Below are 25,119 nucleotides of genomic sequence, written 5' to 3'. Positions count from 1 at the left end.
AGGGCGGAATAGAGCAAAGGGCAACTGACTCCCACAGCCAATCGTCCACAGCAAGGCTACAAGATCTGCGCGAGGCGAACAGACAAACAGCAAATACGGCTATTCATACGTCTTACGCCATGGATGGGATGGGTCGCCAACGCGCATGCGCTTTGGGTCGCCCCTCGACCTATCGATGTACCAATACTAGTACATAGTTAGCTGATGCTGGTGATTTCCGGGCATCCTGGGTTTATTAGCATAACATTGCCTTACGACACGACACAAATGGTAGGCTATTCGGCTCTCAGCCTTATGGAGAACGAGCAGGGCTATGCTCCCAATTCCGCGTTTAACCACCATCGCTTTTAATCGCCATATTCGTCAACAAAAGGGTAAAAGGTGGGCCGAGCTTGGTCAAGCACGCCGCTTCCCCGCCAAAAGAAGGCTTGACAAGCAGCGGGTGTATTTTCTACATTTGGCATCCAAGCCAGGTGTCGTGGCTCCTGAAAGCGAAATGAAGTCACCGTCCATGACTCTCTCGGCCGGCATGAAAGAAGAGGGAAGAGGAGGGGTGTGTCAGAACGTAACCTGTTGAAGCCCGTCTCTGGAGTCATCAAAACACAAGCTACGCCCTGCATCTATTTCTTTTCTCCAGCTACCATCCCTCGCCGCTAGCAAGATCAGCCTAGCGGCCTGAATTATCGGCCGGCGCATCGCTCCATCGTTGCGCATGAGTCGGGGCAGCAACGTTGAGAAAAAAAAAAGGAAAAAGGGGGAAACGGATTGTTCCGTTTCTTGTACTCGTAAGTGCACAACACCACGCAGCTTGGCTTCTCTACCGCGGCCGCGGCCCACTCAGCTGCGCCTTGTGAATGGTATGAAGCTTCGAGAGGCGGATTCAATCGCAACGCACACCCTGGCATCCCAGGCTAGCCACACCAGTTTGCACCCTGTGGTTGGACAGAAAATGGTGCGGTGCCGATACGGCAGCTAAGCCTCAAGAGGCGCATCTACCGGTTATCCTGTGCGCATTGCGAGCTGCATCACCTTATTGTCGTCAGATCCGGTTTTGCTCTGGGTTTACGTCCGTCCGATATCACATTTACGGGCATTTTTGATGAAAGAGTCGCTGCAGCTAAAGCCAAAAACCAAGGGGCAAATCCCAAGGATGCCCACAACCAGTCCAAAGCATTGAATGAGCCTCGGCATCTGGGGACTATCTCTGCCGCCACCAAGCACACAGTCAAGCAAACGGCTCGGGATCGATATTACAGTACGGAGCACATCTTACAGTCGTGCCAATCCCCCACCTATTGTTACGACATACTGGAGGCCCTGTGCGGATGTGAAATGGTCCATGCTCTACTCTGTATAACACGCTGTGGAAACACTTTTCCAAAGCGGCGTGTTATACAAGTTGGTCGACCGAGGTTTCCGGCTAGTGCCCTACTCTAGCTCATATCATCAATCTATCTAGAAAGTCTCCGAGCACAAATGAGTTTACTCAACACAAGCGCTTATAAAACACGAGCGGAAACGAGACCCTCTTTACTGTGATTCTAGCCGGATCTTCCAGAAGCCTGCAGTCCAGTTGGACCTTGGCGGAGATTGAACGATTAGCGTGGATGTCACAAGGCTAGCCGGCACCAATAGAGGGGGTGGTCCGCAAGGCTGAAGCATAAACTCCAATTAGCAAAGATTCGCAAGAGAACCAGGTGGCCTGGCGCCAATTACAATGCCCATCGCAGCGATTTACCGCCCATCTCCCAACATTTTACGTCTTCGGACGAAGGGAGACGGGAGATTTTCCTTGCAGTGGAAGCAGGTGGAGAGGGTTTGAGTCAGGACTCGTCGAGCAAAGGCGATGCATCATATTATTTGCGAGGGCGGCCTGGAAGGGTGGACTCGACAGCAAAATCTCATTCAACTGGCCAAACGTCCGGACGAACCGGAGCATCGGGCGATTATGCAGCATACCGTCATTAAGGAACGACGATGCCCCAAGGGAGCGGCTAGGTTCTCTTACAACCCTTGGAGCCTCCCTCAGAATGTGGCGCGAACTATCATCTGCGCTTCTCCACTATGAGAAACGTACATGCGCCTCCTGTGTCACAGCTTTGTTCGTAGGGCTGTAAGTCTGCCAAGGGGCGTGGCACGTGTTATCGTCACAATGGTGGTTAAAAAGAAAATTAAAAATAAGGATCAGCAACAATGAGTCGGTGTTGGCTAATGCCATTGCTGTATGCGCCTACGAATGTGACAAAACGCCTCCTCTTGCATTCACGCCTGGTCAGTGCCTTGCTGATGGGGTCCAGCAACGCCCGCAAGATAATCATGATGGCGGGCTAAGGGCTTTTGAGAGGCACGGCGTGTCTTACACAAGGAAGCCGAAGATGTGAGCGCAACGACGTATTCAAGAGAAATCTCATGAGGGTTTGAGAGGTCGCCGACCAGGATGTCTTCGAGGTCCCCGTAGCCCAGGTCCACAAGACTCAGGAACCAAATTACTCTCCAAACGGAGCCGAAGGGGGAAAACCGGGGCAGCTTGACGCAGAGCTCCAGTTTATATGTCAACGGCTGCTTCTTATTCGCACGCTCGTATGCATGTACGGACCGAACTTGGTAAAAGAGGGTCCCGAGCTCCGACGACCGATTTGCAAGCCGTCGCCACGGATGCACGCCGTGTCAACTGCCGGCGCCGCCAGCCCTTTTTTCATCCGGAAACACCTGGGATTTGGTACCAAGAACCAAGATGGCGGTTGAAGGTGCAGATTGTTGCCAGCAGCTGCGGAGTGCATACATGTTACATAGGTCTGCATTTGCCTCGGGGCTTGCAGATATGCCACGCGCTATGAACCGCACACAAGGCTCCTCTCCCGTTGAGAGCGAGCAGCCGATGGCGGTGTTAGTGATGAGGTCAGCAGGAAAACCTCTTCACAGCCGCATCACCACCGTCCTCGGGTTTAAGAATGGCACCTGGGAGCGCTCTTCCTCCTTTCAAGCGGGCGAGGTGGTATCTACGAGTAATACCAAGCTGCTAATTATACACGACATACACGGCACGAAAGATCTACGGATGGGACCCGCGTTTCAAGTGGAAACGATAACCAAACGCACGCCCAGGTTAGGAAGGACATGACGGAAAACAACGACAGTGGAAGAAGATGACAACATGGCCCGGTTATCTTGCAAATTTCGATAGATGGTCTAGGCGGCATCTGGTCTAGCAGAGAACGCTAGAAGCATTCTAGACGGCGGTCTGACGATTCGCCTAAGAACTAGACCACTACGGGTAGCCTGGGAGAATCATGCGCTGCACCGCAACCGGCTCTAGTCCATGAAAACATGGATGAAAAGAGGGTAACAATGCCGATATGAAGTCGGGGTTCCCCACAAATCGCTCGCGCCGCGAAAATGCTGCCCAAAGGAGAAGGGGTCAATGTTCTTCTTGGTCCCGTCACTAGGGCTTCAGGTGGGTGTCTGAAGGGGAGGGCAAGGGGATGCCTTTTGGTTGAAGCGGTCCGGGATAAGCGGGGTGGGACGGAGAGTGCATCTTCAAGCGTGCCTCTTCTCCGATCGCTTAATATTGGGTTGGTTAGAGATATATGCGGATTATACCACGGCCTAGGCGCGGACGTTGGCGCAAATCACCTAGGCGAGATGCAACGCCGGGCTGTGTCTTTTTACCTTGGTCCGAGTATACGGAGTACGGAGTGTGCAATGCAGAGAATCGGAATCCTAGCGCTAGATCGCCTGCTCTATCCCTTCCGATGCAAGATGAACCCCCCTGAAGATCCTGTGAGTCGGCCACGGGCTGGTCTATGTCGGTCCTACTGCGGGCGGGCCAAGTGTCGAGACACAGCGAGGCACGCAACACAGCGTTTGGAGAGTCAGGTCAGCTATGATTGCACATTCTGTCCATCATACCATGATCGTACCACTAGGTAAACCACAAGTGCGCATTGAGGATATGCCTTTGCCAGCAGAAAACGCGTTCAGCCGCGGGCGCAGGGATGACCATTTCGCTAAATGTCACTTGTCAGATTGCCATGTATCTTACGAATGATAGGCATCTACGGAGTGCTAGCAGCAGCCTTGGCTCCATGTTTGCTCTCTGCAACAGGTTTTCTGGATTGCTTTCACACGCACTCTGCATCAATATTTTGTCGATCTCCAGCTTACTAAAGGAAATCTAATTGCCATGTGCCCGCGCGGGAGATTGTCCTATTCTGGGAAATTTCTTTGCGGGGATTCGATTCTGCACGCTCAGAAGCGTGGCTTGGTTCTTACGTGGCAGACTAATGGGTTTCAAGGGAAGTGGCCGCCCGGCGTCTCAAAGCAATTACTATCATCCCGAGATGGGTGCCATGGCTTGGGCGGGATGAGGTATCATGATGACATGTCGGTTCGGATTTGCCACGACGAAGCCTGGAGCTTGACTCGCATCAATCGAAGAACTGAGACACAGCTGTCCGATAGCCTACTTTGCCTACGTACGCCTGGGCTATTGCATAAGCAGGCAGCGAGTGGCGTGTGGGGACCTGAGCCAAAACCAGCAAGAGTTGCATTCCAGAAAGGGAATAACTTGGCGGACTATCCCAGAGGTGCCGTCCTCGCGCTGATTAGCAAAAGCCGAGCTGAGGTTGATGGTTGAATCTTTAGATTTAACGCAAAATATTGGCCGACTATGCGCGCGCACTACGGAATAACATGTATACGGCGTTAAACTATCAGCAAATGGAAAGGGGTGGGCGAGAAGGGGGTGAGTAAGACAGGCGGGAAACAAGAAGAGACAAGAGACCAAGAGTTCAGCTGGGCGTTTTGGAAGGATGAGTCTGGCGCAGGAGATGCTGGTCATGTGGTGGCCTGTGCTGCCCATTTGATTGATTGTCTGTCTGTCTCTGCCTCGCTCTCTCTCTCTCTTTCTCCTCCCTTGGTTTGCCTGTTTGATCCCACCCAAACGATAGTTCAGCTGGCCTAGGCACTAATCACACCACAGGCACGAGGCACTGAGCCGAAATGGTCGGACAGGAGAGATGAAGGAGAAAGCCTCGGGACCGAGATGAGGACGGAGCTTGCTGATAGGTCACTCGCCGCAGCTCCCTAACCTCAGCCCCTCCAACCACAGCCCAGTGGGATGGAGGGGCAACATCTGCGTTTATACGATATGAGGTTTAGCCCGTCGTCTCACCCAATTGAGTTAAAGCAGCCCTGCTGTAGGGCTTTGCAGGAGGCTTTGGGTCTCATGCCCCTCTGAGAACGTACGGCTGGTCCTTGTACTAGGCAGTATCTGTCACCATTCTAACTCGACTTGGTACAAGCAAGTACTTGGTATTCCTTCTTCCTCCAAGTGGACCTTGGGGTGTGAGGGGACAGCATCACAGGCCCGAGTGATTGGCTAAGAGTGACACGGAAGAGGAGTCCATTCCCAGCGCTAAAACGGCCGGGTCCCAAGCAATTGTCCTTTTCCGTCTCTGTTTTGTCTCGGCTTCCTCTGGCTCCTGGGATGTGGGCGTGCGTCTGTAGGGCCAGCAGTCACAGGGCTGAAAAAGCGGTCCTGTAGCATGAAGCTGAAGAGTGACCGCCTTAGCACTCGCAATAACTTGACCGTTTACAGCCGGATTTGTCTACATACGCCCCGAACGTCTCTGTTTCTGTTTCTGACTGACTTGCCGACCTCCAACGTTGCGGTAGGGGGATGGGCGTCTCTTACAGCCGTGAGATCCAAGGGGGGGAAGGGTAGTATTTGTACTAGTATGCCCTCTCGAATCCAAGAAGGCAACTAACGGCGGACTTGGGATCTATTCGAAGCCAGAAGCCAACATCTGGCCAGGGGCATGGGATTAGTGTGCTGGGTTGTGCCTGGTTGTGCTGTGTCGCTGTTGCATAACTGCTGCCTACTCCGGCTTTGCTCCAACATGGGTCACGATACACGCCCTTTTGGCGCGGTCTCTGCTCGGCCGAGGAGCGGCCGCGATGCCTCAATGTTCGGCCGATACACGTCCATTACAGCCACCTACCTGGTAGCCAACCCATGCACAACCCTTTCAGGGGAGATTGCTTCGTAGGTAACCTGATGCTTGCACTGCGAGTACCAATACCAGCCCTTTCCATGGAGGGGGATGTCCAACGGCATTCTTCTGGTGGTATTATCCCCAGGCCAATCAGAAATTAAGCACCGATTCAATTTCCTCTCGTCTTGTCTTATTCCCGCTGCAAGGGGGCATGCAGGCTGCCGCATCTGGATTTTGAGAGACACGAGGACAAATTAACTGGAGGTGGGGATACGGAAGCCGAACACCTCTCACTCCCACTCGGCATCACCTATCCGATGGTTGAGAGTCTCTTTCCAAATTCTTTCCGTCCACCCACCTCCCTTTGGAGAGATCTAAGCGGAAGGATCTGGCTATGACTGTACGGATGCGGCATACTCTGCGGCAACTGTGGCTCTCCGCGGCAGAACGAATTGCGTGTTATACTTAAGGTGGTACACTAGAAGGTTAGTTGGAAGCTCCGTTTATCTCCTATGCCTCGGAGCGATGAGATGCTCGTACTCTGGGCCAAGCAGCGTTTGGCTCGACTAAATGGTGGTAGACGTAGCGTCAAGGGCCCTCGTCTTACAAATCCTTACACTACCATTATCTGATATATCTCACCTTGGGTTGTGAGGGGTGAGGGTGAGCTACGTTATACGTGGGGGAAGCCATCTTGCACCGGCGTGTAAATACGATGCGCTCCTGTGGATATGATACCCGAGCTGGTCTTGTGAGGCGGCATAGTGTCTCTGCAAGATGCTAATCCGTTCCTCAATTGGCAACACAAGTACTGGCAAGTATATTTACAGATTGCGGTGAAACACGTGTTGAGATGTTGTTGAGGTTAGAATATGGAGGTGGATCTCTTCATCTCAAAGCCTCGGATAAGCAGCTGCTACTCGAGTCAGTTGAACGAGGAATAGGCTATCAAGACATGAGAGAACCCGCAAAACATGCCAATTCCGGCTATCGCATATACTTCCCCAGGGGCAGACCTAAATCTGGGCGGCCAAGAAATTCCAAATTGTTGGAAGCTGGTTAATTTTTGCGATTTCCCTTGGGTCCAGATACTATCACGATGTGATGGGCACGGGAGAACTGTAAGCGGCGTGTCGTTTATGATTCTATTCTGCGGTATGCTTAATGCTTACTTCAATGTTGGCCACACACCCTACGGCCCAACCAAGGCTCATGATTCAGGCGAATATGGGACATGGGAAGACGACGAGGGATCGGAAAAAAAACCTCAACTTAGGATTCAGTACTCACCGGATAGTGACCGACCAACAGCTGGGACATGCAAGTACATGCGAGCTCCGCGCAAAAGTTCGCCCATGCCCATTCCGCCAAAGGATGCAGGGTAGGCGAATGTACCGCAGGATTGGGTATGGGTATGCGCCTTGACGTATGCTCCGTATGTAGGGCTGTTGTCTGGGTTCCCAGGCTTGGCTTACTTGTGTGGAGTTTCTTCACTGTTGCGTTGGCCATGCAGTAGGAACGTGCTAGACGGCGTGGGAAACGGAGGAATGCGGTTGTCAAGCTGTGTTGATCCTACCGCCTTGTCTTGCAAGCATACCGCTGCTGGCTTACTACAGAAATGGAAGCGCAATCGGAAGGATTCCTCTCTGGTAGGGAGTACAGTCAGCCGGACTCGAAGCATCCGACCCCGCCATTAGATGTCACCGCTTGCTCCTCAGCTCGTCTATTGGGTATACATGGATCTGGATCATAATCGGTACGGAGCATGGGATGTGTTGTTTCTCAGTCTCCGTCGAGGAGATGAAAGCCGGCCAGGGAGAGGGGAGGAAAGACAAGACTGGTCGCGGCCGGGAGTGTCTGCCGCCCTTGATGTAACGTCGGCACTGCGCCCGCTCTGCCGTGTCTGATGGGACATACATGACTCTACCGCTTTTGCCCGTGATTTATTACTGCATCTAGACATTGCTTCACATTTGTCTGGGACATTGACCCGGACTGTCGGGTGCGCGGGTGGGCTTGGGCTGGCACGCATCGCGATTCATTCATTCCGCCAGCCGCGGCAATTAACCAACAGGTCGGTTACGGGGAGACGTTGGGCACAAAATTGCAATGCTTCCAAATAGCATTCCGTATGGCTTTAGTACCACGAGTCCATGGCTCTAGGGGCTACGGAACGGCGTTGAGTCAAGACAAGAAGAGGCGGCGGCACGGCAAGGGGGGACTGCCGGCTCGGCCTACTCCGTATTACACGCTGCAGATATCCTCTGCTCCGAAGATCGAAGAAAAACGATGCCATCGTCTCGCATGATTCACGCCCTTTCTTCGCTTTGTTTGTCTCCGAGCGGCCCTCGGGAAGCAATTGAGTTAGGGTCCTAGATAGTGGGGATGGCTCCAACCCAAATTGCCGGAGCAGAACCGCCCGAGCGGCGCCTACAGCGGGATTATTACTAAAAATGCCTAATACGGGAGGCATGAACATGCGGCGGCAGCTTTGTTAGACGAGAAAACACCAAGCAGGCAGATACATTAAAGTACGAGAGCCGGATGGTATGATACCATATTCCCAAAGAAGCAAAAATTACCAGTAAGACGATGAATGACTCGCCATGGACAACAACACCAGAGCCAGACTGTGAAGGGTAAGGTATGGCTCCTCTATAGGCTTTTCGCGAAAATCCTTCCGCTGCACTCCCCTTTCTGTATTCTCTTCTCGTCTTGGAGTTTGTACTCGTATACGAGCAATTCGACTGAGGCTAGGATCACTGAGGCTACCGTCGCGCGCTATGGTATGGTTAAATAAAAAAGCCCGACGATTTGTCATCTTGACAAAGCCCACCCCAAGATATCGTCGATAGAAAACGGCATGGCAATAGTATAGTCGCCGTTGACCAAGGGATGACTAAGGGGTATAAGTCAGGCAAAACCACAAAAGGCCTTGAATCTGAACTGATATTGGAGTTTGCACTACTTGCTTGGCCCCCTCTTGCAACTCCATAATCCTAAGCAACACGCCCTCTTTCTTGCTCGAGAGATGGGGGTCGAAATGCCCTCTTTGAGGGGATTTACAAGTTTGAGATGATTTCGTCGGCTGAGATTCAAGCCTCACGCCCAAAAACCTGTGTAATGAGGATTCATTGCATTTCGATATGCGGCTTGGCAGGATTGGGGAAGGGAGCTTTGCTATAATTCCGCATCTGCCATCGGGCAAAGGAATTAAAGTAATTCTTATCTGATCCTCCTACGCACGTGTGTCCGGTATAAGGTAACGCCAAGGCAAGATAGGGGACTCAACCGCCTACCAGCCGTTTGGGAATGGGAGTCGAGATGCATCCCGGGTCCGTATTACATCGTATACACTGGGATCCATAAGGCGTGGCGACGATTTGCTCACCTATATTTCCGGGTCCACTATGATGGGGGAACCGGGACAGAGTTTATGCCCACGTCGTCCGCACGTGTCTTGGCCGGGCCTATTTGCCAACCCAATACTATGGAGTCCGGAGTCTCGGGGGACGGGATGAAGAACAGCGATTGTGTACGGGGTGCGGGAGCGGCGATTGCCTACAGTAGTAATACTACAAAAGGAAACCGGGATTTGGGGGGCAAATTGCTGGTTGTTTCGTGGCGTCTGGGGCTGAACTGATGCCAGCCAAAAGCTGAAGCTGCTACAGGGCCGGGCTTACATTGTTTCTCTTGCTGTGGCTTGCCGTTGACTAATAATGCTTGGCTTACAGACTCGCGCTTTGTTGTGTGGCACGCAATAACCAAGCAATACGATGCGATAAATGAGATCGGCCGAGAGGAATATGGCCTAGACAAGGTTGCATTCGCTCATCCAGGGACTTGGACCACCCCATTACGAGTAATCGCTCTCCTTGGCCCACGTCTTCTCCCCCATATAGATCTGCCCCAAGGGTCTTTAATTACGGTGAGCTGGTCTAAAAACGGGAGCTCGGATATTACTACTACTTGCAAGGCCAAGCAAGAATTAAAATAAACATAAGAGAGAACGAAAGACACTAAGACATTCCGTATAAGCAAGGACAAATACGGGTGCTACCACGGGGGTGTTTATTTTTCTTTCTCTTGATGCTGGGTTTTGCACGCCAGAGGGAAAATGAAGGCGCCTTCGCCTCGTCTCACACCCCGCGGGTCTATATCCTTGGCCGGGCGTTACATCGGTTTCCCGTACGAGTTTACGAGTGGCAACGAGCCTTGTCTTTTACTTGATTTGATTTTGGCTCTTTCCTCGGAATAGTTACTAGCAATGGTGCTAATATGATGCTGCTGGGGGAGCTGTGCCCCGAGCTAAGGGGGTACGTACTGCTCCGGTTTCTTTCCGCCTTGTACGAAGCAACTTGCATGCAAAGAAGCGAATCACGCATCCGTGCAGCGTACACGTAAGCTAGATAGGGCAAGGCAAAGTACGGAGAAGGGGGCAGGGCCAAGGTAAGCTAGTTAGATGGGGGTCTGTGGTTGGTAGGGCTGCTGGCTTCTGATTACTTATAGTACGAGGCTTTGGTGGTGCCATGCCAGCCTTATCATCAACATGGGGTCATTGCGTAGGCCCTTTTTTTCTCTCTCTTTCAACCTTATACCTAATGGATGTTGCCCTGCGGCTGAGGACTGGACACGGCCGGATGGTCGGACGGTCGGTTTTTGGTGGGATGTGGGAGAGGGATGGGAGGGGGGGCGTGGCCTTGTTTTTTGTCTTTTTGGTGAGAAAAAGGAAATATTGAACTGCTTAGTGCCGCCGTGTTTTCGTACGAGACGCCCCCCCTCCCCTTGGCTTGGGAGCCTGTCATTGTTCTTGTATAACATGAGGGAGGCTTGGCTGGGGGGTGGGAGGGGGACAAGCCTCGTTTGGGGACGGGGTTTAAAAAGCCGCTCGCTTGATTTTATTATTTGTCGTTTTTCCCCGTTCCATTTCGTCTTATAAGTTTGAAAAAGGGAAAGCAAGAAAAGAAAGAAAGAAAAAGAGACGGCGCGCTATTCTTCACAAGACAAGGTTTGCGAAAGGGGACAAGGCGGATGTTGAAGGGGGGTGTGTGCGGACAAGGGGCGGATGACGATAGCTCAGCAAGTATGAAGCCAAAAGAGCAAACTTAACACAGAGAGACGCAAGAGAGCGTGAGAAAAAAAAATTGAAAAGCCGCTCGAGGGAAATAAAAAAAAATAATGGAGCCCATGTAAGAGTAGCGCCATCGTAGATCGGGATGGCTGAATCTCCAACACCTGATTCGTGAGTTTTACGAATGGGAGCAGTTGATTCGCAGAGACTCCGGGATTTCAGGTTCGCCTGGCGTTTTCCCTTTACTCTATTCTTTTTTTGGCTTGCTGCTTTTACACACCCTTTCATGCTCTGTCTCTTTTGTCTGTCTTTCTGTCTCACGCCTTTCCCCAATCCATCATCTCAGTTCGATACATCCCCCATCCCATCCCCCGCGGCCTCGCTCTTTCGCGCTTCACAAAAAACACGCGGCATTCCGGAGTTTGGGGGTGGTTTGAGCTAAAGTCGGAGCTTACCCGAAATGCATATGCAGAGCACGCGATTGACGTTGCTTATTGCCGTTTGGCGATGATGGGAATTTGGTGTGTGCTACGGGATGTTGTTGAGAAGGCGTCACATTTGGAAGTAGTGCAATGCAGTGTATCAGTTAACGGAGTAGTGTAAGTATGATGGCAACAAAAGGGCATGGCTGTTGTGTTGCGTACACGCTCTCCAATGTTTGTCCTTTTGAGTCTAAGTTGGGCTGAAGAAAAAGGTGGGCGGTCTTGGTTCGTCATCATCATCGTCATCGGCATCATCTCGACTCAGCAGCTTCTCGATATTAAAATTACTATACAGGATCAGGTATCTTGAAAAAATAAGGGTCAATGCTACTGTAGCTTTGCCGGAGAGCGATGCTTTTCTTGGGTGTGTCTGGGGGGGCGGCCGGTTGCTTGGCATTGCCTCAATATAGCATGTGCCGTTTGGCTGGGCTGATGTGCTTATCAACGGGAACGGAGATGCAAGGACCTTGTGTGTGTGGGAAAGGACGGGAATCCAAATTCCCCAGAAATAAGACCACATCGGAGAAATGGTCGTGTTTGTATTTACCTTTTTGTCTTTTTTTGATCCTGGCATCCTTGCAATGTGGTTGTACTGCAATCTGCTTTTGCCGTTGGGAGCAGGTCTGTACGAGTACTAGCCTTGTTCTGATGTGTGTAGTAATCTCTCTTCTCTGGGCACTGCCACCTCCCGGGGCTGTTTTGCATGTGTGAGAGACGGGAACTTTACGAAGTATGGATGTAGATGGACCACCCACAACAAGCCGCTACTGTAGCTCAGGCCGGCACGGGTTTGGGGAGGTGTGTTGCCATTTCTCGGGGACTGTGTAGAGGCCGACGTCAGTTGGACAGCCTTGTTTTGCAAGGCGCATATGGGCTAGGTGGATATTAGTTAACGGGTCCAACAAAGCAGGGCAGCAAATAGCTAACGGTGCATTTCGGTGCAAAGCCGAAGCAACCTTTGAAAGGAAAATCTGGGAAGCAAAGCGAAGCAAATCAGGGCAGGGCAACTCAAAAAGCATGTGTTCCTACAGGGTAGCAATTTGCGAGGGATGTGTCATGCCCTTGTCGTCATTGGGCATGTCACTGGGGCAGCCTCAGCCTGGCTAGAGTAACAGCCCGTGGCAATAACACATGGACCGGATGTGTTACTATTACTTAGTAGTTGGATAGGGCAAACAGAAACTTGATACACAACAGTTGGCTGCTTGGCTTGGCTATAATTGATGCCCCCCTTTTCTGCTCTGGGAAATACTCACGAGTACGGAGTACAAAGATTGGATTTCCGGATATGGGAAGTGAAGCGTAGACAAGGATACAGGAAGCGCATTACCGTATTCGTGGGCAGTAGCCTAACTCCGTACTGAGTCCGTACACAGTCATCAACAAAACTAAAATAAAAATAAAAATTATCAACAAATTATTAACAAAAATTACCAAATCCAGAGAAAAGGAAATTGAAAGAGAAAAGAGCCCAGGAAGCGGGGCAGGCCGCACCGCCCCACTGCCAGGGCGCGCCATGTGCCGCCACCTTCCCGTCCGCTATGGAGGAACCGGGACGTGCTACAACAGGCGCTACTGTAGAGCCGGACTGTGCAGTTGCAGCGCTCCATCCAGCATTGCAGCAGCACCAGCAGCGCACTCCCACAGCGCTACTGTAGGCCTAGCTATGTGCCTAATGGCGCTACGCTACAGCGCATGTGCAGGTACTCCCAGGTACCTGGCCTTGCCTGGTGTACTTGGTAGGGCGCTGTAGGGCGCTGTGCTTGTGCTGTATATCCGTACCTCCCACGGATTTTTGATGACGCTACTTGGCCTTAGGTAAGCTCGAGTGTACATGCAGAATGTTCAGTCCATGTACCGTCCAGTACAACACGAGTTCGAACTGAACTTCTCCATTCAACCGTCATCATCGTCATCATCACCATCAACCACCACCTTACGCATTCATACTGTATCCCTTGCCGATCCCCTCGTGGCAGTACCGCACAGTACATGCAGTCGCATCTCCCTTCCAAGGTTCTCAAACGAGGCACAATCAGCAGCACAAGCAACAACAAACCGCCAACACCCAGAAGCGGCTGTACAAGCACGCATGCATAAGAGTGGCGCCCCTTCAGCCCAATGAATGGCCCCTGTCTCGCCATCTGCTGCAGAGTAACAGCGCTGCTGCTCTTCTTTGCTCTGCTCATCAACGCTGCTTTGCTTCTTCTTACTATTCGCACGCCCCCTTCGACCGGGCTGGGCTGGGTTCCCTCCCGCACAAGTTAGTATGGTAAGCTACCCGCGCGGACACACCTGCTGCTGTCTTGTAAGCTTGCCGGACGGTAGATAATTAACGGCCGGTGCCAGGCGGCGATAGGGTCGGTGCTTTGGGTTCGGCCGCTGATCCAGAGCGCAGCGCAGTTACAGTTCGACCCGCTGCGACGCCCGTCTTTTGTCTCGCCCAGAGGATGCTGTTTGGCTGTATACTGCGAGGTGCTACTGTACAGCCTCGTAGGGCAAGGGAGGAAGGGGGGGTGCTGCGAAGACGAGCAATGAATGTCCAGGTTTGTCACCAAGTCTCGAACGGCTTCTGTCTTGCCGGGCCTTGTCCTGGCTGCCTTTGACTTTGCCTTGTCTTGCCTTGTCTAACCCAGGTCCAGGGCAGCAACAACAAAAGTGCGAGATAATGCAGGCATCGCAAAAAGTGGAAATGCGAGATGGCTCGAGTCATGGGGACGATCGAACGGGCTTCAACTAGCCGCTGCTTGACCCCCAAAGACAAAATACAGTAAAGAGGGACAAGAAACCCTTGACAACCCTTGACGTTTCGCGCCCAGGCTATGTACATAGCGGGCTAAGGCTCGCGGAAACTTGACACAAACAGACGCTCGGCCTGCGAGCCACCGAGTTCCTGCTGCCGGCATGACGATGCTAACGTTTGGTGCAATTATGAGTGCTGTTAGGCGCGAGTACCGTAGCATCGCGCAATATCCCCGAGGCGAGAAGCTGTGCAGGACATGACCGGACATGGCGCCTGCATTTGACTACCAAGCAATAAACACCAAACAAACCCGAGGCGCGATACAAACCAGCGCTTCCTGCTGCTCCAATTGTTGGGCTTAGCTGACCACCCCGCAGACCCGCAGCGTCTGCCACACCCCTTTCTTCAGTCGAAGGCTTCCAGAAGGCTTCCAGATATTTTCCTTTTCCGGGCAATCCCCTCTTCTCGCACGTCTGCGAGCTTTCCCATGATCATACAGTACAATCTACAGGTCAACTTACCGGAACATGCAGGATTCGCTCGTGTGCTTGTGCTTGTACCTGTGCTTGGTGACACATTGAGGCATTTTGAGGGGTAAATGCAGTAAATGCAGGGCTTCTCTATGCCTCGTTTGTGCGTTTCCGTCTGTCATCGCTCCCGGCCAGTGGTCATCAGGATCCAAACCATCTTCATCAACAAACGCCCCTCAGACAGAGCTTGGTGTTGAGTCGCCGACTGCAGGGCTTCTGGCAATTTGTTGCCGTGCTAGACAAAGTATTACAACCACGAGCGGCTCTCGCAGCCAAAGACCGTCGTGTTCGTCACCAGAAGTGGGAATTAACCAGACGCTCACTACAGGCATCGGAGTTGTAGCGGACAATTGCTTCTTTACTTTGTCTCTGTCTGTCTCTCTTCTTCACCCCCCCTTTTCTTTCTAAATTATTACAAGATGCCGCGTATCCAGACGGCGGGTATTCGCTCGGCGAAGCCATCGGAATGAGGAGAACAAGGAAGAGGGGGGAAGGCCCATGGGATGTGTGTGTGTTTCCCTCATGTTTGTTGCGACATGTGAGTTGGGCCTGACCTGCTGCATGAATCCCACCGGCAAAATAGGATCGTCCAACGCAAAGCATGACTGATGCTGATTGGAGAGGCTAGACAGAAAGAGACACCCAAACGAGTACACGAGGCTAATTGGCGAGTAGCACAAGGCTCCAAGCAATGATTGCAAAGCACGGATTCTGGACTTTCATTTTACCTGTACAAAGTCCGCACTCCGCAGCTCCGAAACTCGTCGTCGTACCATAATTCAAGACAACGGGCGTAAACCTCATATCGACTCATGCGCTGTCAGTTTAATTAATCAGCTTGATCATACTTGGCAATTGCTTCTTGCCACTTTTGTTCTCAACCAAACCGTCAAACGGGCGTCAACTACCGTCTAAGCGGGCCCTGCTTTGGAGATAATGTCATGTACGGTAATGAGTTTTTTGGTCGGGGGGAAACTCAATCCACATCGGGCCGCGTACTTTCGTACCTGGAACGACTCAAGATGGCCTCTCCTAGTGAGATTACTCGAGTCGTCGTGGCGTGTTGATATCTTGCGGGAACCACATACCACGCCGTTTCTAGGTTTGCGCAGGCACAAAAAGTCACATCACACACTCATACGCAGACTGCCGGGTCAAACCTTTTGCGTGTGCCCTACACCGACACCGTAATTCACCAGAAACGGGTCCGGCTTGCTCCCTCGCTAGGCAGCAACGAAATCCCGTCCTGGGCGTGTGTGTTGCTCTGCTTATGACCAGCACGGCACGATACCAGTCTCCTGATCCTTCTGGAAGCTAAAAAAGCCTCGAGCAGGAAGCAAAACCATGTCCGCTCGAGCAGTGTGACGAACCCGGAGCCCTGCCGGAGGTGCCGGACCCTGAGCGGGAGCCAAAGTCGGTGCTGCATGGCACGACACAGATCCGGCGTCGCTCGGCGTCAACGGAGGGGGGGACCCTGACAAGATCCAGAGGCAAGAAAGGGACAGTCATCATCGAGATTTGGGGAGGCAGAAATCTGTTTTGGGTCGACGCTTGCCTTGTTTCTCTGCATCATCTGCTTTTTTTCTCCGTGGGCAGAGATGAGGGCTAGAACTTTTACGCCTGCATGTCGTGGGCTAAAGTAAGCACTACAGCATCTATCGAATGACATTGCCAGCAAAACGCACACACACACGCGCGCACACGCACATCAGGAGCAACAAGAAAAATAAAGGCACAAGAGAAAAAAAAAAACCACACCCGTCCCTTCAGGGCCTAACGGTTATGCAGGTTCTCGCGGAATACTAACGGTATGCAGGGCTCTTTAACCTACGCCCGTCAGCTTGGGCCTTCAGTGGGGGTGAATAGTCGAAACGAAATTGGGACGATGACTCGTTGAAGCAAATGCCAGGCAGTAGTCTGTTCGATGGAGACCTCCAACGAAGGTTGTAGCCCGTTTGTGTTGTCTTCCCGGAACGATTATCACTGATTTGTTAAGCGTTTTTCTTCACCGGCACTTGAGGAGATTTTGCTAGATCTGATCCTTGAGCGTTCAACGACACTATCGAATCACGTATCCCCGTTCTCCATGCCGCTACTTCCAGAAAGGCAGGAGACAATGAGACGCCCGTGCCGGTTTGCTGGATCTCTAGCCTGGAAAAGAGGTAGCTTGGGTACCGTTACTTTGACTTGCCGGATGTATGTGTTACGCCTTGTATCCGATGCTGCTTTCGGAACTCGCATTCGAATCATACGCTGAGACGATCATGCCCAGTCTGTCACTCTCAAACAACATCAACAACTATTAGGTGTCTTTTTGAGTTTCACTTGGTGTTCGTTCTCGTTGACGATGCCGTTATTCCGTCTCCTTAGTGTATGGGATACGGTCCTTTTGCGGACGAATACACTCAACCGACTTACAGACGAAAGGTCACGGGCCTCCTCCTCCAGAGACCAGTAAGCATAAAAGCGAGAGCGAGAACGCCAACCTCAATTATACGCGGAATGCAACGAGCCTAACGGCAAGAGCGACAGGAAGCTTTCTTGGCTTCCCCAACTCGCGGACCCTATTTACCACGTTTGCAGCCTTACAGTGATGACCGGCTCGTCATCTCATTGACTTTTGGGCTCGATGACGGCTTTGCCGCCACGTTTTTTGTCCTTTCTGTGCCGTGTCAACCCACCCTCACTCACTCTTTCACCCTTCACCCTCACACCCTCTCCCCCTTTCTTTGCCTCGTGGTTTCTTTTTCTGGAAGATCCCGCTAATTAGTCAAGTTACGAGTACAATATGGGGATAGGTGGCTACAGACTCTCTTCTCCTGCGTTTACTCTTCCGGGCAAGTTTAGGTCAGCGGTGCCGTGGAGCTTGTCAAGTCCCATGTCATTATTAATTTAGGACCTGGGGGGGTGGGCTTCCGTGAGTTGTCCCGTACTATCGGCTGATGCTGCTGTCACCGTGACCATCAAAGGGGAAAACGCCCGTTATTAGACGGAAATGGAGCAATGTGTTGTCTCTTTTTCCGTTTGTATTTCCAGCGTTTGCTATGATCAGCTTATGGTGTTTGTTTGTCACCCAGCGTTGTTCTTGCTGGTGATTGCGATATGAAGTCGGCATGTCACTCCCCCTTCGAGTTGAGATATTAGGAGGCCGAAGCCTCCAACTCCCGACATCCACTGCCGTGAATGCCGGGAGCAGCTGTGGAACCCAGCTGTCAACTTTCGCTTACTGTCACTTCTCTTTGCGGTCCGAACGAGACTAAGCCCCGTTCCGTTCACCTTGCGAGACGGATAGCCTATGATTGGGGGACCATTCTTCCTCCAGCCCCTGGCTTTGAACATGCTGCTGGTATTTCGAATCTCTCCTCGAGAGATTGTAAGCCGGGGGAATGGAGTCGGCAACTTCCGTTGAACAAGACGATTATCCGAGCTGATGCTTTGTCATTTCACCCCCCTGGTCTACCACTCAGAGAGAAGGACTATCTTGGGCTATATTACCAAACAACAACTCGACTACCAAAGTAGTCTATAAGCTCGTCACCATTCATCCCCCGGCATTGCCTTGACGATGGCCAGATTAGGAAACAATGACGGAACGATAGGATCCGACCACGTTGTTGCTGACAAGGTGGCAAACGGAGACGCCCCCTCCTTCATCTCTTCCCGCGCGCATGGAGTTTGACACGGCCAGACTTGTACTTACTCGTGCACTCGCATGTATGTAAGCATGTCCGTGGGTCAGGAAGCCTTCTAGAAGCCTGAATGACATTCCGTGAGGAGCAGCTTATGAAGCAACTTACCGTAAACAGTAAATGTCCTTCCGGAGCGTCCGTAACGTCCTTTTGAACCCGTCAACCGTTGGATTCTGCTTTGGAGCTAGCCTCACGTCATCTCAAAGGCAATCCACCCACCGCTCATAACGGCGATGAAATATGCGCATAAAGATTCCCCTTTTCAGTCATTGCGTTTTACTATTGTGAATTTGGTATCCGGAGTTGTCAAGTTGAGAGAGTTGCAAGCCCAACTGCTAGGCGGCCTCTTTTCTCTGTCTTGGTTCCCCGATTGGCAACGATGACAATAGCAACCAACCAACGTACAAGAAAAACACCAAGAGGCTTGATAGGGCTGAGGTTTACCGACTGTAACACCGGCAAGGCTGTGCCCCCCTTTGTCAGAGAAAATGGGGACAAAATACGGAGTACAATTAACACTTTTTGGTCGAGCGTTTCATTTTTAGTGCCCAAGTCAAGGACACCACTAAAGCTAAAACGGCCCCAAAAAGCTTGCCTCTGCCGCTCCCTAGCACGGGGATGTTAGAGTGTCTTTAGCATTTCTTTAGCAGTCTTTAATGGGCAATTAGAGAGCAGGGCCATGCACGATGACGGCTTTTCCCTCGGCCGATTCGGCCGAGCCAAGCCAACCCGGAGGGATGGACCGATCTGGTCGAAGCCCCCGAGATGGCGTTTTTTCTTCGTGTCCAGTCTGTGCTTTTTCTCTCTTCTTTTGATGCTGACGCTTAATTCCCCCCATTCGACAGGGCTGCGTGTCAGTTTTGGGGGGGAGGGGGGTGGTAAACGAGACATACTGTTGTATTCCGCTCTTCTCCGTCCCCCGGAACCACCCCCCTACCTTACCCTCTCTCTCTCTGCCTCTGCTGTCTCCCATTTTCTTTTTCGTATGCGGATTCAGAATGCGAGGAGAAGCAAAGCGGGCTAGGCGAGATTCGAGAGTAGTCGAGCCCTTCCGCTCGCGCTATCGATCAGTAATTTGGTCAAGAGAGGGGCATGGAGTCGTTGGTTTTCTTTGTGTAAGCCTCTTTTTTTTCTTTTTTTACGGGATGGATCGATAGGCGTCTGACAGGCGGGCTTTCAGATAAATGAACCTCATCAAAAAAAGACATTGACACTTTGGAAAGTGGGATCTTGGAAAAAGATACACCACAGAAGAGAGGTAGAGAAGTAGAGAGGAAGAGGGTGTGTGTCCCAAGTCGGCGATGTGACGTGCTGTTATCCGATGTGTGGGATACTTGTATGAGCAGGGTTGAAGCCTGCTGCTTGCTGCTTTTTTTGCTTGCCTTGTTGTTTTTTGTGTCTTTTGCTCATCCCGCGCAAAAGTTGTCCGACACACGAAAAAAGACTTCGGTGACCAGACTCGGAAAAGAGGCAGGGTTAAAATTTCAGAATGAGGGAGGCCACAGCCCTGCCCTTTTCCCTTCCAGGCATTGCTTGATTCGACCAAGCGTATTTTTCGGTGTATGCGTATTATTGCGCAATTGGATGTGTTTTATGCCGGTTGAATTCCTTGTCCCTCATCCTCTTTCCCCCCACGGGCAAGGGCTTGATATCTCCCCGAACCTGTTGGGGTCTTTTTTTTCGCCTTTGTTTCTGTCTACGGAGGATGTGTGTGTGTCTCTGCATGCATGCATAAAGAAAGAACGTAGCATTGCATATAGGCGAAGATATGGGGGGCCGGCCGGGCCTCGGGAAGCCAAATACCGGAGCAGAATGGATGCCCATGTTACACTGTAGTCTGTGCGGTTGCAATGTTGCTTTTTTGTGAGGACTTTTTTTTTTTTACCTTCTGTTTAAAAATCCCGATGAATCGCGGCGCGTGACATTTCTGGCGGCCCAATCAGCGTCGATGCAATGTCACGGTAACGGGGTGTTGGAAGCTGCCAAATACTGCTTGGTAGGTTTTGGGATGGGGGGAAGAGGCCGGAAGGATTACCCTTGGGTGTGTGGGCTCCCGATGTTTTCGGCAAATTGATGCCTGAATTTTGTCTGAAATCGGTGATTTCTTTCATCATTCGTTTACTTTATCTGTGCTGTGGTGTTGCAGTACATATGAGTACATGATCCTTCTCTGGGTATATCAGTCAAAGAGATGAATTCTGAGAGTCGTATTCATGTGTCATTAACGATGTCAGGGCTTTTGGAAGTTCAATTGCGTAGGTATAAGCCCGATTAGGAGGTTTTGTGTATCAACGTAGATGTTTCGTAATGATATCTGACGGGGGGCTTGTCTTTGGGGGCGTGGGGGGCTGTTGCATGAGATTGATATGGAGCTCCAGTCATTTTGGATGGTATTTTGCCGTGGCCTGTCGGATGTAAGCTGTTTTTTTTATACGAAAGATGACCGGATGCCGGTATCCGTATTCAACTGTGCTTCGTAAGAGGAGTTACATTGATCTTGGATGTTTATTATGTTCTGTTATTGATTGAGATGAGAGATTATCTGCTCTTAATGGTGTTTTAGACAAATTATTTGTAATTTCTAATGGCTGAGGACAGCAGTGCTTTGTGTACATCTTATATACCATTCTTCAATTGTGCCTCCGGGACATGAGATAATGTTCCATGTAGCTCTGTAGAAGGATAATGATACGCCGTTCCTTATTACTCATTTCTGTTTTCTTATCTGCTGCATTCTCTGGACGATTACCACGAAATGTGCGGACTTGCGGGACTTGTACTGGTGCTAACCTGAATTGCACCTGTAGATGCTGTCAAAGTTTGCCGGGAACCGATCCCCAATCCTTCAGGCATTGCGATTCTTGAAATCCCGAGCTAATGGGTGTTTTGTGAAGCACAAGATCCGATAGTTTCGATATTCCAAATAATACTTTATGACCTGTCATCAGATCTTGGTTGGGGGCTTTCACTATTCGATCATTCTCCGGCGGACTTTATAAAAGTCGCCGATGATAGTCATTCGCCAAGGCTCGTTTTCGCGGGGTTCAAGTTAGCTACTAGCTTAGAATCGTGGTAGATGTCTATTTCGTAACTTTTGTGGCACGTTGCAGTTGAAAACTGCCAGTTGTGATATTCATGAAAAAGTCGTTACAGGTCCTCAACCACGCAGTTTCATCAGTTTCAATGGTACAGAGGCTTTTATTCTAGGTTATGTTCTATCAAAGTCGAAAGACAAGACATGAGTCTACCAGTGATGTTGAAGGATATCGGAATTTGGCCAAGCTGAGGTTCTTCAACCATTCAAAATCTCCGATGTGAACTACATGTGCTCCTGTCAGAGGTCGAGAAGCTGGATAGCGGAAGAAGAGAAGCACCTTCTTAAAGTCATATAAGGTCTCCGTTAGATCACTAGCTGCACGACTCCAACTAGTTTGCTGCCCGCTCACCTCTTTGTTTTTGACTTCACCACTCTTGTCTTGTGTTCCAATGTCCTGGCAGCTTCTTTTCCATCGAATTTCATCGTAAAGTATTGCCTTACTTTCCTGTATGGAACCATTCTCAGTTTTTGATAGTCAGGTATGGAACAATTAATCAAAAGGGAACTTATTGGCGAAAAGTTTTTACTGGTGAACTAGAATCGGCATATGTGAACAGATTCCGTTATTTTGAAATTGAATACAGTCACCTGTATAAAGCCAGTCCAAATAAGCTACTGGTCAAGTAGTGCATAGAGAAACTGGCTATCCGCAAGATAAGATACCAATATTTCCCGTTTTTCTGCCCGAAGACCAGTCACGGTATACTAAACTGTAAGAAATAAGAGTTGATATTTGTAGATGGTACTGCATTGCACTACTTGAGCAGTCGTCGATCTGCCCAGAGAAGCTGCTGAAAGAGACAGACGGGTATGGATCTGGAGGAAAAATGAAGAATCATCCCAGAAATCGGCTAGATGACATGAATTGGTCTTGCGACTGCATTGATATCATCCATGAGATGAATAATGGTTGGAACCAAATGACGCAACTCTTGCTACACTCTGCAAATTCTACATCTCTGATTCTGCGTCTCCGATTCTGCATCTTCGATTCTGCATCTCTGAACTCCCGTTGCATCTACGAACTCATTGTTGATAATATAGGCGCATCTAATTACAATTCCTCTTGGAACGGTTATCCTGAGCCCCTCATAGGAATGAAACATTCGTCTGATTCTGAAGAAACACATTTCATGGTATGCATCTAGAAGAATCTGAGCGCCTCTCAAGTGATGTACACATTCAGAAACAGACCTCTGGAGCCCTATTTCGGATTGTCTCTAGCTGGATTACAAGGACTTGTATGGCTTATAACCTACATAGTATTTCGTACCAATTCACATTCACAAGCATTCAATTGCAAGAAATCACTTACACGAAATATGCTGAGCCTTCAGAATGCTGTATATGATGGAGCTAGACTTGCGAAATGAGTCTGTTGTTGAATCACATATCGGACGAGCCACGGGAATCCGGGCTTCTTGGTTTCAACGTTGGAAACAATTAGATTAAAGTTGCGGCGTACGAAACGTATCGTAAATATCTATATGTCTATATAGGAATATTAAAGAAATAACAAGCCGAAACCCAGAGCTTCTGCAGTTCCTTAGGGGTGTGGCTTGCAGGACTGTGTGCAGTTGCCAGTCAAGGGGTGCTTCTTGTACTGCTCAACGGCGGCGTTCCTGACGGAATAGTCAATGAGCTTGCCAACGCCCGGAACCAGAGCTTTGGCGAAGTTAAAGGTCGCGGGGACACTGAAGCCGCCAAACTGCTTCCTGATGTCGACATCGTTCATGATGCCCGTCGGGTTGACGGTGAAGTCGTTGAGCGGCGGCGAGACCTCTCCGGACAGCAGGTTGGTGGCAGAAGCGTACTCCTGGGTGGCAACAGCCTGAGAGACGCCCAGCTGCTTGACGAGGGCCTGGATGGAGCACGGCTTGTTCTTGGGGTTGAGCAGGAACTTGTTGGCGGCGTACATGGAGGCCATGAAGCGAGTCAGCAGGGCGTTTTCAGCCTTGTTGCTCAGGGAGGACTGGCGGATGGTGAAGGCGCTCGAGGTGACGGGGGCGACGACGTCGGAGATGCGGGCGAGGATGTTGGGGGCCTGGCCGGGAGCAAGAGCATCGCCCTCGACGGCGAAGGGGTAGGTGAGGATGGTGGCATAGACTGCGGTGCCGTTGGGGAGAGCCTCGTTGACGAGGGCAGAGAATCGCTGGGGAGTTCCGCCGACGGTCTTACATTGCAGCATGTTAGTTTCGTTGTCCAATTGCTTTCTCTTCCCCGTTGCTCAACTCAACTCACCATAAAGTAGTAGTCGTTGTTGGCCAGCGTCAAGCCGTGGGTGGCCAGAACATCCTGCAGCAGATATGCGTATCCGCTGAGAGGCGAATCGACAATGATTGGCTTGCCCTTGAGCTGATCGATGCTGGTGATGGACGGAATCGACGCGAGCACCAGATCCGGGCCCTGATCCAGCTGGCCGATGACGGTCACGTTCTGGTTCTGGTTGAAGCGGTAGTTGAGCGCATTGTCGACCGTCGCCGTCAGGATGTCGTATTGGCCGTTGAGGATGGAGGCAAAGGCCGCCGTGCTGTTGGGCACCTGGTTGTAGACGACGTTGAGGCCGTTTTCGGTGAAGAAGCCCAGCTGGTTGGCGACGGAGTAAGTGGCCGTGGCCAGGCTGCGGTATCACAGTCAATCAATGCCTTGGTCAGAGGTTCTAGAGATTCCGTAGACTCACAAGGCGCCGTATTGGACCGTGTCCAGGGCCTGGGCGCAAGCCACGAGACCAGCGAGAGCGAGAGAACGCGACTGCATTGTTCCAATTGAAGAGGAGGGAAAGACAAGGAGAGAATGGAAGTTGGTTATGTGTTTTTGTGTTTTTGTGTTTTTGTGGCTTTTCTGGTTTCCCCTCTATCTATCCTCTACGTTCTTCAACTACGTAACATGGCGGGCGACACACAGCGCTCGACCAACGTAGTTATATGTCTTTCTGATTAGTGACACAATCTACTTGCGACGGGTCGACGCGCAAGGCTCATCTTGGAGTCGGGAGAATCTTCTCGCGAAGCTAGCCCGGTCAAGTAAAGGCATGGTAGCAGACACGTGGTGGAGGCGGTTATTTCCAATGCTACTACGAGTATTTTACAGGACTAGTAACGGTGACACGGAGCTGGGGACTAAAACGAGGTCCCTGGTTGCTGTTGTTTGCTGGGAGTTGTTGGTCGAGTGTTGCGGTTGATGGCCGTTTTGGTTCAGTTGCGTCTGGGGGACCTGGTCGAAAGCGGAACCGAATTGAGCAATTAGTGGCGGGCTTCGGGCAAGGGTGACATTTGCAATGCATTCGGGGAGATGAGATGTTGCTTCTAGGGCTCATCTTGTCTGCAGCGGGGAGATACGTGACCCATCTGTGGGATCTGTGCAGATAGGAACGATCAATGATACTACATATCTTACACAGCATCTACGGAGTATACTGGCTGTGGGTGGCAAACTCAGACTTCAATTGTCATGGAGACTATCTCGGGAATAGCTGGCCACTAGATCAGATCCCTTGTTAGGCGAGGACTAT

At 51.0% G+C, this 25,119-nt stretch overlaps 5 protein-coding genes across 5 annotated transcripts; 3 read left to right on the top strand and 2 right to left on the bottom strand.

Annotated features, from left to right (window-relative positions):
* Positions 1-7,115: 7,115 nt before the first annotated feature.
* Positions 7,116-7,620, top strand: V8C40DRAFT_158796 (uncharacterized protein). Its single transcript, XM_083211419.1, has one exon. It carries the CDS (start codon positions 7,161-7,163, stop codon positions 7,419-7,421), a length of 261 nt encoding a protein of 86 aa, XP_083076091.1. The 5' UTR covers positions 7,116-7,160; the 3' UTR covers positions 7,422-7,620.
* A 3,595-nt stretch (positions 7,621-11,215) lies between these two features.
* On the top strand, positions 11,216-11,827 carry V8C40DRAFT_237088 (uncharacterized protein; the record flags this gene model as incomplete). The annotated part of the gene is made up of 1 exon (XM_083214181.1): positions 11,216-11,827. A coding segment is annotated over exon 1 (253 nt), but the record flags the coding sequence as incomplete, so codon positions are not given.
* On the bottom strand, positions 11,622-12,120 carry V8C40DRAFT_158789 (uncharacterized protein). The gene has a single exon (XM_083211418.1). It carries the CDS (start codon positions 12,067-12,069, stop codon positions 11,740-11,742), a length of 330 nt encoding a protein of 109 aa, XP_083076089.1. The 5' UTR covers positions 12,070-12,120; the 3' UTR covers positions 11,622-11,739.
* A 7,553-nt stretch (positions 12,121-19,673) lies between these two features.
* Positions 19,674-20,458, top strand: V8C40DRAFT_158715 (uncharacterized protein). Its single transcript, XM_083211417.1, has one exon. It carries the CDS (start codon positions 19,850-19,852, stop codon positions 20,345-20,347), a length of 498 nt encoding a protein of 165 aa, XP_083076088.1. The 5' UTR covers positions 19,674-19,849; the 3' UTR covers positions 20,348-20,458.
* Positions 20,459-23,033: 2,575 nt separating this feature from the next.
* V8C40DRAFT_237079 (ABC transporter substrate-binding protein) lies at positions 23,034-24,647 on the bottom strand. Its single transcript, XM_083214180.1, has 3 exons — positions 24,289-24,647; positions 23,850-24,228; positions 23,034-23,781 (listed from the first exon to the last, which is right to left on the bottom strand). The coding sequence occupies exons 1-3, from the start codon at positions 24,363-24,365 to the stop codon at positions 23,155-23,157; spliced, it is 1,083 nt and encodes a 360-aa protein (XP_083076087.1). The 5' UTR covers positions 24,366-24,647; the 3' UTR covers positions 23,034-23,154.
* Positions 24,648-25,119: the final 472 nt, after the last annotated feature.

This window comes from Trichoderma camerunense, assembly GCF_050948025.1.
Source record: "Trichoderma camerunense strain CBS 138272 chromosome Unknown V8C40scaffold_4, whole genome shotgun sequence".
In the NCBI taxonomy this organism is placed as follows: domain Eukaryota; kingdom Fungi; phylum Ascomycota; class Sordariomycetes; order Hypocreales; family Hypocreaceae; genus Trichoderma; species Trichoderma camerunense.
This window is presented reverse-complemented; position numbering and strand designations above follow the sequence as displayed.

Coding starts and splice junctions, on each gene's coding strand:
- V8C40DRAFT_158796 (XM_083211419.1), top strand. CDS start 7,161: ATGCTTACTTCAATGTTGGCCACACACCCTACGGCCCAACCAAGGCTC.
- V8C40DRAFT_158789 (XM_083211418.1), bottom strand. CDS start 12,069: ATGTGGTCTTATTTCTGGGGAATTTGGATTCCCGTCCTTTCCCACACA.
- V8C40DRAFT_158715 (XM_083211417.1), top strand. CDS start 19,850: ATGAGCAGGGTTGAAGCCTGCTGCTTGCTGCTTTTTTTGCTTGCCTTG.
- V8C40DRAFT_237079 (XM_083214180.1), bottom strand. CDS start 24,365: ATGCAGTCGCGTTCTCTCGCTCTCGCTGGTCTCGTGGCTTGCGCCCAG. Junction 24,229..24,288: donor ACGGTCCAATACGGCGCCTT/GTGAGTCTACGG, acceptor GTGATACCGCAG/CCTGGCCACGGCCACTTACT. Junction 23,782..23,849: donor ACAACGACTACTACTTTATG/GTGAGTTGAGTT, acceptor CTGCAATGTAAG/ACCGTCGGCGGAACTCCCCA.